Source organism: Ahaetulla prasina, chromosome 2 (genome assembly GCF_028640845.1).
Source record: "Ahaetulla prasina isolate Xishuangbanna chromosome 2, ASM2864084v1, whole genome shotgun sequence".
Taxonomy (NCBI): domain Eukaryota; kingdom Metazoa; phylum Chordata; class Lepidosauria; order Squamata; family Colubridae; genus Ahaetulla; species Ahaetulla prasina.
Genome location: NC_080540.1, coordinates 119,790,146 through 119,803,081, shown reverse-complemented (window position 1 = coordinate 119,803,081; position 12,936 = coordinate 119,790,146). Strand labels below are relative to the sequence as shown.

The 12,936-nt window shown below is 37.3% G+C and overlaps 1 protein-coding gene across 1 annotated transcript in view; it reads right to left on the bottom strand.

Moving 5' to 3' along the window:
- LOC131190551 (dynein axonemal heavy chain 9-like) overlaps nt 1-12,936 on the bottom strand; it is a 171,435-nt gene that overhangs the window by 85,751 nt on the left and 72,748 nt on the right. Inside the window, exons 33-34 of the mRNA XM_058167887.1 lie at nt 10,547-10,720; nt 7,876-8,083 (exon numbers count right to left, since the gene is read on the bottom strand). Coding sequence (XP_058023870.1) covers nt 7,876-8,083; nt 10,547-10,720 — 382 coding nt within the window. The remainder of the gene's footprint in view (nt 1-7,875; nt 8,084-10,546; nt 10,721-12,936) is intronic.

The window sequence follows — 12,936 nt, the reverse complement described above, 5'->3', positions numbered from 1 at the left end:
CAAACAATTAAAAAAGATTTATAATTTGCTTTTCACTACACTGATTAGATATTTATAGGTTATTAAAGTGCTTTTTGCTTTGCATTTAGCATCCATGCAACATATCTGATTTCCCAAGTTTTGACAGCTTGGGGCATAAAAGAATTTGAAACACTGGGTGAAAGCTGACACCTCTGTCTCTGCAGAATTTTCTCCTTTCAACAACCTAGACCATGACAATTTTGAAATTTCTGGAAGTGAGATACGGTTTTCAAATAAGCATTTAATTAAAGCTTAATTAACATAGAAAACAACCTTTTTAGAATCTTAACAAGTGTAGAAGAGATACATCAAATTGAAATGCAATTACTGAGAGATTAAATGACATGTTCGTGAAAGCAGTGTTTTAATTTGAGAATGCGCCTCACAATAATATCATAAGCCACATGTCTAGCACAGACACACAGATCCCAATTATACAGGAATAAACAGCCACTGTATTTAGAGTTATTAAGCATCTGCTGTGTTTCCTAGAGGCTGATGGGCTGTGGAATTCTCCACGGGTAAATTTGATACATGAAGAAACTTTGCAAGGAGGCTCAATGGCCTTTTGCAGGATTTTCCCTGACTTACCTTATGCTTGGCAGCTAATTGCATCTGGAAGTCTGCTGAGATCATAACCATGTTAGATAGCATAAACATTCTGTAAAAACTCTTGAATGTCACACAAACCGTCCTCCCATGTTGCCTTTCCCAATGCTTAGTTATTTGCATCTGTCAATTTGTGCTTGCTTGCATGGGCTTAATACCCCAGTCACTTGCCTGTTTTCCCCAAAATAAGACATCCCTAGATAATAAACTCAATCAGACTTTGAGTGAATGGCAATAAGGCCAAGCACTTATTTCAGGGTTCAAAAAAATATAAGACAGGGTCTTATTTTCAGGGAAACACGGTACATGTAGAGAACCAGCATGAATCCTTGTGCTTTTGCAAAGATATAACAAGCATCTTTCACTGCTACTTATAAGAAAGGTGGAATGGAACTAGGACTTTCTTTAAAACACAAAAGTAAGACAGATTTTCTCAGCTACAGTCCTGTGAGTTGAACAGAATTTTAATCATTGAATCCTGAAGACAGTGCTGACTTAAGAAGGTTGAAAGATGATACCAAATCTAGGAAAAATATAATTTCTATTCCTAGGCCACTATGCTCTATATCTACAGGCCGTCTTTTTTTTCTAACTGCTACCCCCAATGACTTTATTTCCATCCAGCATTCATGCATTTGAATGCAAGATATGGTGTTTTCTTTCTTTCTTTCTTTCTCTCTCTCTCTCCCTCTCTCTCTCTCTCTCTCCCTCCCTCTCTCTCTCCCCCACCTTTCAGATTAATTTAAACAAAACATAATTGAATGTACTGATATATGACAGAATGAAAACATTTACAAGAGGATTGTTTACAGGTGAAGATATACTGAAAAAAGATGATAAATTTAGAAACAAATTTCTGGTTCAAATATTAAACAAAATTCAACTATTAATAATGAGATTTATAGGAGTTGTTAACAAAAACCATTGTATAAAAGTAAATGAAATGTATCTGAACTTCCAAAACAGCAAGCAAAAATTTTGTGACTTCTCAAATAAAAACTTGAAATGCTGAAAAATAAAAAATGAAAAATAAGAATGTATCTACTGCATTTTCAAAGAGCAAATTGATTTACAAAGCTAACAAAATTAGGAATCTTCTGAAAAATATATATATAAATTGGACTGTAATGAGGATTTGAAAATTAGAAAATATTTAAATCTATATATATAAAAACGAAAACCACTCACAGATTAATCACGAAATCTCCAGAACCATAAAGCCTACAAACTTGAAATTTGCCATGTATGTTCCTCTTGGCTTCTAGGTGCTCACTAAGAAAGGATTTTTCAAAATGACCATCAGAGCATTAGGATTTCCTATATTATTATTAACACGCTCTGATGCTAAGGAGTTCTACTCCCCCCTCCCCACCTGAAAAGAAATCTGTTCCACAAGCAGAGGAGAGGCGTTTCACTTTCAGTTTTACTTTCACAACAGAAAGCAGCTTTACTACAGAACAGTTTACTACAGAACAATTGAGCTAAGCCACTCCCAGTCTCCTTCCTGTCTCCTTCCCTCAATACTGTTTGAGTTTCCAAACACCCCTCAACTCTCTCACACACTGACAGAATGCTAGCCAGATGAATACCGATGGATGCTGGTAGGCAGAGGCAGATTTTTTTCCCCTTATTTTCCTCCTCAGTTCAGATGAATCTGTTCCTTCTACTGGAACACCAGTTAAAGGAAAAAGAGGCAAAAAATGCAGAAAAAGATTTACAGATGCGATTTGGAAAACACAAGTAAGGGAAGCTATATACAAGTATCGTCAAACTCAGCCCCAAGTCAGTAGACAGGCTGTAAAAAACTATACATCTAATAACCCCTAAGTTAATCAGTCACAAATGAGATCAATACCTTGGACTAATAAGTATTTGCCTGGTTTTAAATATGAACCTCAGATTGATTACTCCAGGAACAAGGTTGCTGATCTCAGACCCCGGTTACCCTGTGCCTGGTGCCATGCTCTAAAGTGGCAGGATGAGAGTCCCAGGATGTGCTGCAGTGGCGGTAAAGTCCACCTCCCTCCCATTCAGCCCTACTCTGAACCCTTACACAGTCTTCTCACCCACCAGCATCCAATGGCAAATCACTTTCTTTCTGCTGTCCAGAAGTGCAATGGATGCTTCCAAATGACATCTTTTGGAGCCCAGAGAGGTGAAGGAGGGCAATTTTATGCCAACATTCAAAGTACAGGGGCAGGTCTACCACAGGATATCATGGCAGGGCCTCAGCAGCAGTCTTCATTTCTCCAGATATACTTTGCTGGTAATGATGACAATGAGAGGGACATCTGTTGTGGAATCTTCCCAGGTGTTAATCCACAACTGGTTAGCCAACTGCAGAAGTTGCTGCATGAACACAATAAGTATATTCTGGAACTTAAGGCTGCTGTTGATTCTGTTCCTAAGGGCCACGAGGACTTCCAAGTGGTGATTAACATGAATAGGAAGCCTTCTGGAGAGCACTGAGGTCCTTTCAATGCCCCCACGACTACAGAAGTGCCTTTCTCATTGCTGGCCAGGTTTTTGAGAAGAGAGATATCATTTTCCATAGCAGAGACAACAGGTTGTTACGAATCAGTGAGATGCACTGTGTCTATGACGCTCTCCAGTATTCCCTGATGTTCTGCCATGGAGAAGATGGCTATTGCATCAATATATCTCAATGCTTTTAAAAGTTAAAAAAAAAAAGGCTCCGATGGTGGCAGGGCTCAGTTGGGATCAACAGAACATTTTAAAAGCATTTTTTCTACAACTTCTTCTTTTAAAAGGCTCCTCTGGCGATCCCAGCTGAGTTGCCTGATCATCAGAGGCTTTTAACTGAATATGTGCAAGGTAGTACAAACTCATATACTCCTCCAAGTGTATAAACACAACTCTGGTCAAGTTTTTTTTCATTTAAGAAACACCACACAATGTACTGCTCAGGACTCTTGTTTATTACTATACTTGACATATAGTTCTACAATAACCAAATTTCATCCTAGAGACAGTATCTAGGTTGTTGCTAAAGATGACACCAATTTGATAGCTCATAATAATTAAATCAATCACAAAATTGTCTGATTATATTATGCACTGTAAGAATTTAAACTGTAAAAGTGGGACTTAAAACATAGAAAAGCTAAACCAAAAGATTATTAAAAGCACCCCCTTGCATATTTTGATTGCCATTAAAATTCCATTCTCCAAACTGATTTTGTTTTCTTAAATATATTTCATCAGGGCACTATTAATTGTGTTAGGGTGGAACTGTCTTTTCTGGTCCATCATGCATAATATTTAAATCTAATGTCTACAGAGAAAATTATCTGGATCAATGTGTACTAAATGTTGTGAAATATCTCAAAGTTGCAGATTATCTATAAATAGTGGGGATTCACGAAGCAAAAAAGGTTTCAAAGTAGGACAATATTACACAATAAATTGCCAATCTGTGCAAAAGCCTTAATGAAGCATTTAGTCCAGAAACTGAACAGTAAAATCAGTGGTGGGTTGCTACCGGTTCACCCCAGATTGGGCGAACCTGTGGCGGTGGCAGGAGGCTCCATCCAACCACCCGGACAGCTCTGCGCATGCACAGAAGCTTCACGCATGTGCGCGTGCCCACGAGCAAACCAGTAGCGACAAGATTTGAAACCCACTACTGAGTAAAATGGACTACCTGTATTTATTCCTACAGGCCCCACATTTCTGGATAAACAACAAAGATCACTCTCTGTGTTACAGGCCTCTCTTTACAATCCTCATAATGACAGATTTCAACATGAAAATACTGGATGAAATTACGGAAATGCAATGTATCTGGAGGGCATCAATTCAAGTAAGGTTAATCTATGACATTTATTCAGCTGTAACCAGATTGTTGCTGGGATGATTAAGGAATGGCAGAAACTGCAGGAACTGACAATTTGCCTGCAGCATTCTCCTTTGCAAAATAATTCTAGGTGGAACTCTTTCTTCTTCTGCTGCTGCTGCAGCTGCATAAATTTTGAATTGTTCATGCTCAAATATTAAAGCAATTTCAATTATAGATAAAAGCCTCATAAATATGTTCGTTTTGAACATTATATTGATAAAATGATTGCCACAGAAAAGGTAAAGCTTGTAAGGATGTTTCCCATTTTCCCATAAGAAATCCTTTGTTTGAAACAACACAGTCTTGGTGCATTGCGTTACCCTTTAAGCACCCTGGCACTAAAATAGATAACAGATTTTCAAATTTAAAGGAAAAAAAATCACAGCAAAGTGGATTGAACTGACATGGCCTGTGCTTGGATATTAAAGAACATGGAAAAGTCCTTCAAACACATTAAGAAACTGGCTGGTTCAGTCAAGAGGTCTGCTGAGCTACTACTGAAGATAATACTCTGAATATTGATAAAATAGATGAAGCACCGATAGAACCATATTTTCTTGGAAGAAGTTCAGCTTTAGAACATCAGCAGGAAGAAAATGCATCTCCTAGTGACCTTAGCATCATGAAAGGTATCTTTCAGATAGTTAAAACTATTATCTGCTCCACTAGCAAAACAGAATTGAAAAAAACATTTATCTTTGCCCTTTTTTGCTTAGGCCATGACGATCTAAATGACCCAGCTAATTCTTTGCTATGTTAAAAATTATTTTAAATGCTATAATTTTAGTTTATTGCCATTTAATTTTCTTTAGACTCAGAGAGCAAAACAAGAGTCCCAAAACCCAAATGTCACATGTGCTGCATGAAGTTCATTAGCTTAAGGATACAACACTGAAGCCTTTTCCTATACAGGCAGTCCATGACTTACAACAGTTCGTTTAGTGACCATTCGAAGTTTCAACACTGACAAAACTGACTTATGATCATTTTTCACACTTACAACTGTTGCAACATCTGCATGGTCATGTGATTAAAATTCAGGTGTTTGGCAACTGACTCATATTTATGACAGTTGCAATGTCATGTGAGGTCATGTGATCACTTTTTTTGACCTGACAAGCAAAGCCAATGGGGAAGCCAGCTTCACTTAACAATCATGTTACTAACATAACAATTGCGGTGATTCGCTTAAAAACGATGGCAAGAAAGGTTGTAAAATGAGGAAAAGTTCATTCAACAACTGTCACACTTAGTAAAAGAAATTTGGGACTCCACTGTGGTCATAAGTCAAGGACTACCTGTACTGATACAAAAGTGTCTAGTGACACAAAACATGAAGATGATACAATATCATAGTGTGCCATTAAACATAGGTTAATCAAATAAAACATTCTTCCTGTGAAACAGAGTTGCAAAACAAAGCCATTCGTTAGCTGACAGAATTATTAACCAGAAGACCTATATTTGGTTTAGTTACCAGGTTGACATGTATTTTTTTCCAAAATCAGTACCTACAAAGTACTGTTGCAAGCCACATAAATTTACTTGTAATGCTACAAACGCTCATAATTTATGAATGTGAGTCTTTTGCTGTAATGTATTACCTGAATCATTACCAGAATGTTTGGCATTGCAATTAAATAATAGACTCCAGTTTTCCTGTGAGTTTTACTAATTAAGTTCTACTTAATTTCTGGGTTCTCTAATTTTAAAGTAGGAGCTATACTGTATCAATGATAGCAATAGCACTTAGACATATACTGCTTCACAGTGCTTTACAGCCGTCTCTACTCGGTTTTAAAAAGTCAGCATATGGACCCCAACAATCTGGGTCCTCATTTTACCAACTTTGGAAGGATGGAAGGCTGAGTCAACCCTGAGCCTAGTGAGATTCAAACTGCCAAATTGCAGGCAGCCGGCAGTCAGCAGAAGTAGCCTGCACTACTGCATTCTAGCCACTGCGACTTTTATATCACCCTTTTCTTCTTTCTTTTTCCCAGGCAACTTGCACACATTTTTGACGCGCACTGTGAGGAAACTTCAAAACAAAATCAGTTAATTTCATGCACTTGAAGGGCATAGCCTGCCTTCTGGCACCACTGCAAGGGCCATCAACTAGGGCTCTGTTTTGGTCGATGATGTCAACCACTGCAACTAGTTTTCCTGCATGTTGTCCAAATGAAATATAAGCAACTCGGCCAATCTCAACATAGCACTTGAACACCATGATGGCTGCCAAATGAGTCGCCCCCCCCCCCAAAAAAGGATTTTTAATTTTTTGTCTTTGGCCTGCAGTATTCAACAACTCTTTGCTGATGATGTCAAACTATTTAACACCACAGACAATACTTCTATCATTCAAAATGACCTTGATCATCTAACCGCTTGGTCTAAAAATTGGCAGCTCCAAATTTCAACCAGCAAATGCTCAGTCTTACATATAGGAAAAAAGAACCCAAAAACTAAATACATACTAGATGGACATTACCTTACAGACGACCCCCATCCCATTAAAGACCTTAGAGTTTTCATGTCAAATGATCTAAGTGCCAAAGCCCACTGCAACTACATAGCAAAAAAAGCTCCAAGAGTTGTAAACCTAATTTTGCGTCTTCTTTTCCAAAAACACCACACTACTAACCAGAGCATATAAAACATTTACTAGACCAATTCTAGAATACAGCTCGCCTGTTTGGAACCCTCACCACATCTCTGACATCAGTACAATTGAACGTGTCCAGAAATATTTTACAAGAAGAGTTCTCCATTCCTCTGAAAACAATAAAATACCCTATCCCACCAGACTTGAAATTCTAGGCTTAGAAAACTTGGAACTCCGTCACCTTCGACAAGACCTAAGCTTAACTCACAGAATCATCTATTGTAATGTCTTTCCTGTTAAAGACTACTTCAGCTTTAATTGCAATAATACTAGAGCAACTAATAGATTTAAACTTAATGTCAACCGCTTTAATCTAGATTGCAGAAAATATGACTTCTGTAACAGAATCATCAGTGCTTGGAATACTTTACCTGACTCTGTGGTCTCTTCCCATAATCCTAAAAGTTTTATCCAAAAACTTTCTACTATTGACCTCACCCCATTCCTAAGGGGACCATAAGGGGCGTGCATAAGCGCACAAATGTGCCTACCGTTCCTGTCCTATTGTTTTTCTATTCTTCTTCCTATATATATATGCTTATACCTCCTTATATTTACTCATATATGTGTTTATATACTATATAATCTTTTTGTATGATACCTACATATATTGTTGTGACAAAATAAAATAAATAAAAATAAACTCTTAGCACATTTCTATCCTAGCTAAATAATTGCCTTTGCAAATTTGTCCCCTTCTCCCCTGCTTCACCTGGCAGTTTACCTTGCAACATGGCAGAGGTGGTATAGTAATTAAAAGGAACATTCTTCACCAGGTACTGCTCGGAATCCAGGAAAGACAGCTTATCTCCGACAATCACAGACTTTCCCGTGCCTGCATTTCCCACCAGCATGACAGGTCTGTGTCTCTCCAAGAGATGATCCATGAAATAGCGCAGCCGGATAGTTTCATTGGTATGAACCAGACAGGCCTGAAAGGGATATGAGAGGCATTTGCTAGGAAACTCAGAACATCCCAGCCTGAGAAGCCAGGCAGGTGTGCTCAGTAAGTGGCATTGCATGACAATGCCATCTCATGAGCAATTATTTTTATACTCCTCTTATCATTAAATAGTTTCAATCATATTCAAAGCATGGGATACAGGTAGTCCTCAACTTGCAGCCACAGCTGGTACTGGAATTTCTGTCGCTAAGTAATACAGTCATTAAACAAAAAATCATGTGACCAAGTCCAATTTTACAACTATTTTTACAGCAGTCATTAAGCCAATCATGTGGCTGCTGAGTGAATCACATGGTTGTTAAATGAATCTGGCTTCCCCAGCTGACTTTACTTGTCGGAAGCTGGTTGGGAAAGTCACAAATCATGATCACATGACCACAAGACACTGCAACCATCATAAATGCAAGCTGGTCACATGATTGAATTTCAATCATGAGATCTAGCAGGTGGTGCAAAGATCATAACTTCAAGGACAGATCACGAGTCACTTTTTTCAAGGCTATCATAACTTTGAGCTGTTGTTAAACAGTCATAAGTCAAGGACTACTTCAATATGTGTGGTATCTTCTTTGACATCTTTTCTATCATTTTGCAAAGACTGACCTAAGAATTGGGATCTGAGTTCCAGTGATATGATGCCACTAGATAGCAAGTTCAGAATTAGGATAAAGAACATTCAGGTTGTTTATATCAATTTAACAGTAGGTTTCTTCTACATAGAATTCTTTTTGTTTGATTGGCTTATGGCTAAGCTCCTTTACATTTTTAATATTTTGATTTATCAATATTCTCATCCAAATTAAATTGCGCAAGTGATGTTCTATCTAACTCCAGAAAAAGTATACAGTATCCCCTAAACCAGTGCTTCCCAAATTATTTCCTTCATTACCCAAAACTGCTTGTCAGAAAGTCTTTATTTAAATGTCCCTGTTGTGATTGAGTAATGGGTTTGTGTGTCATTACCCAAAGAAAAACCACTTTTATCCAATTCTGGATAATTTACCCAGGTCTGGTAAGTACTGCTGTAGATCTTCTCTCACAATAGTAACAGTGGTAATTTTCAGCAAAATATTATGTAATGCTGCATCTAACAAAATTTGTTTCCTGTTTTCTGTTTCCAAAATTCACAATGACTGGAGATGGGATCACTGCAGTTGCATTCTTACTATCATCATGACAACAAATGGAAATCCAAACACTAACTGTAGAGTGGAATCAGACTATAATGCCTGTAAAGACTTTTCAGCTAAAACTGGCCAATTACAAAACCTCTCCTTTGTTGTCAAAAAGGCCAAAATTGGGGGGAGGAGGAATTCTCAGTATGGCCTGGTTTGCTTTTTTTTTTTTTGCATCCCTAAATCATGCCAGCATCATTCTTCTCCTGTCACCAGCTTGAGAGTCAGCATTAACTTGTAGCAACTGCAGAGCCTCAAGCAGAAAAACAAGAGTTCAAGATATCACTGCTACAGAGAGAAACAGATGCTGCTGGATGGAGCATGGATGATGTATACACCCTCCTTGCCCAGTGTTTTCTGTAGGAAACTGATATGTAAAAAAGGCAGCAGGCCTCCTATATTTTTCTAGCTTAAGGCATGTAATCGAACTATAATTATAAATTTAAAGAAATAAGTTATAAATATAAATAAATTATAAATTTGATTAATAATAATGTTGCATGGAAGGAAGTTAAAACTATTCTGATGATCCCTAGTGAACAATCCAACTTTGAAAAGACCAAATCTAATGGAAACACATGCAAATGAAGTCAAATTTGGCAAGAAAATAGCAATTGCTTCATTATTATCATTATATTTATTTGTGTGTTACACAGTACCAAAATGTGGATGCTAAACATGAATATGAGCAGAGGAGGAAAAGGAAGAGGAGGATAGATTTAAAAACGGGACTATAGTGGGTTTTCTTTTAAACAGCATTCCTAAAAAGAAGGGCATACATATTCCTTTCACTAATGACTATAATAATGGAGCAATTGCTGTTTTCATGTCAAATTTGGCCCCTATTTCATGTGTTTCCACTGGATTAAATCAGAACCTGTGATAACAGTCACATTTTAATACAATTAGACAAAAAATACATACATAAAAATTAATAAAATCGTATCATGTTAAGTTCAAGGACAACAGGTTCTTTCAGGGAGACTCTCTGTCTCTTAATACACAATTCAAATATCTAAGTTCTCACCAAATGATTTCTGTATCAGTTTGTAATAAATAAACTGATAAATCCTAACAGCTTATCAGTATGTGTTGAAAAATAGACAACTATGCTTCTCAGGGTAAAGACTGGCTTCAAAAATAATGTGTAAATAAAATAATTAATTTAGAGACTGATCTCTCACACATTCTTTTCCAACTACGTTTGTGCCTTTAACATTCTCTGTCTCATATACACACATAAATTTATTACTCACCTGTAATGGTATTTCTCGGTCAAATTCAAATTTGGGGATCAGCTTGGACCAAGGTTCAATTTTTTTTGTTTCTGAATCAATATAAAAGTCAAAAACTGTTCCTTGGGAAGGAAACTTGATGGTCTTGAATTCAGTCACCCACCATTTACTGAATTCAACTCTATAGTCTACAAGCTTCCAAAAAAATAGAGAAAATAAGTTTTAATGAATATATAATTTTTGTTTGATATATAAATGCTGAAAGGCAATCCAGTGAGTTATTATCTGAGAGAGTCAAATCCTACTTACAATTTGTTTGGATATTTACTTATTGTTCTAAATTTGGGCACAGATCTTTGCAAGATCCCTTTGAGCTCTGATTTTTCTGACCTCTATGTGGATGCCCTAAAACAGTGGCTTTTAAAATCAGCCAAAAGAATTACATAATGGAGGACATTCTGGAACATAGGTGCGAAATAGGAAGACCCAAGATGACAAAGGAAATATAACTGAAGACAACTTTCTTTACTGATTGGATGATGAATAAGATAAAGATATAGCAGGAAAAGAGTCCACGGTGAGAATGGCTTGGGCTGCAAAAGCAACAGATAGTTGACTTTGTTTCCTGTAGAAAATATGGTACTTTGAAATCCTCTAGATAAGCAGCTGGGACTGGTTCCATGGACCGGTTCCAGGAAGAAATGTTCTTCCAGTGACTGAAGAGGGTGGTTTCACAGCATGCTGCCTGCATCCAGCAGTTGGGGCTTTGCTTGTTTGTTACTGATATTCCACAGACCGGTGCAGGTCCATGGACCGGGGTTTGGGGACCCCTGCTCTAGATATCAGGCAGAGGACAAGATTCTATTGGAATGTTAATGCTATCAGTTCCTTATTTATACAAAACAATAAACATGATGATTCTCTTAATCTTGCTTTAAATACTGATGATGACTACCTGGACACAGCCATGTAGTTTTCTGGACAACAAAGTATAAGTGGTTTGCCACTAATTTCTTAGGATTTTTTTTTCCTTTGACTTCTAAGTCTAGACTACAGTCCTGATGAATCTCCTAAACACGTACTTATCCTTGCTTAATTTATCCTTGGTGTTTCAGTTGCTGTGATCTGCATCATAACCTCAATCCATAGAATATGTATATTGTGCTATAAATTCCACAACCTTCTTCCCAGAGAAAGTTACTGCTGCCTAAGTTTAACTAATAATACTTGTCATTATGCTGAAACAGGGCACATACAGGTATAGTTCTGCATTTTATCTTGGCAATTTTATAATTCCTAAACAAGCAGCCTATATGATAGAAGACATCTAATTCAAGGGTGCAGATTTAACTGCACATGTATAGAGTTACCATATACATGTAAGATGGGGGAGGGGCAAATAAATAAACAAACAAACAAAGACCAAATAAATAAATAGATAGACAGACGGATAATTTACTCAACGAATTCACTCAGATTCACTGAGTGAAGAAAGTCCAGGACTAATATCAAGCTATGCTAGCAAAACCTTCTTCCAGCAATCAAGGTGTATTTTTATCTCAATGGGTAAAACAAAAAACTTGGGTTCAGCCATATTTTTGTCCTTGTATACAGCTGTCATAAAATATCATGATCTGTTGAGAAATTCTACAGCAATGTGCAAATTAGAATAATTGACTTCTGCATAGAAGTTGGACACAACTTTCTATAAGCCCCTCACAGCAATGCACTGTACTAGAGACATCTTCACAAACACACAGTTTGTGTGTAGTTCAAAAGTTGAGCTTCTTGCTACCCAGAATATTGTGGTTGCTCCTTTAGTATCCATGATGCTATGGAAGAGACATTACTTGCCCTGTTGCTCTTTGGCTAGCCTATATTTCAAAAAAGCTCTGCTACTTTAATTTGAAGGCTTCTTAAGTCACTATGTAACTGTTTTCTTTTTGCTCATTGATTATTCCAGTGGTGGGTTGCCCCTGGTTCAGACATCAAAACACTTCTGTGCATGCGCAGAAGTTTCTGTGGAGCAAGCGCACGAGTGCGGGCATGATGCAAACTGGTAGTAAAGGTAAGTAGAACCCACCTCTGGATCATCCAGATAGAGTTCAAAAGATTAGTTCACACATGCGTACTATTTCTCAGTCCTTGATTAATACAGATGAACAAATGAACTGATGCTAAAGGGAGGCAACCTCCCAATGTGTGAATCTTATAATTCTTCAGCTAGCACCGCTATCTGGAAACTAACCAGGTTAAAGAAGCTTGCTATAGGAAAGACTTGTGTTGGAGATAATGTGAGTTTGTATGGAGTCCTTTTTGTTATTACTCTATGGTCGCCCATTTACATATATAATATACATATATAATATACACTTTGCCTACATGTTCAGTTTAGTTTTTTATTACTGAGA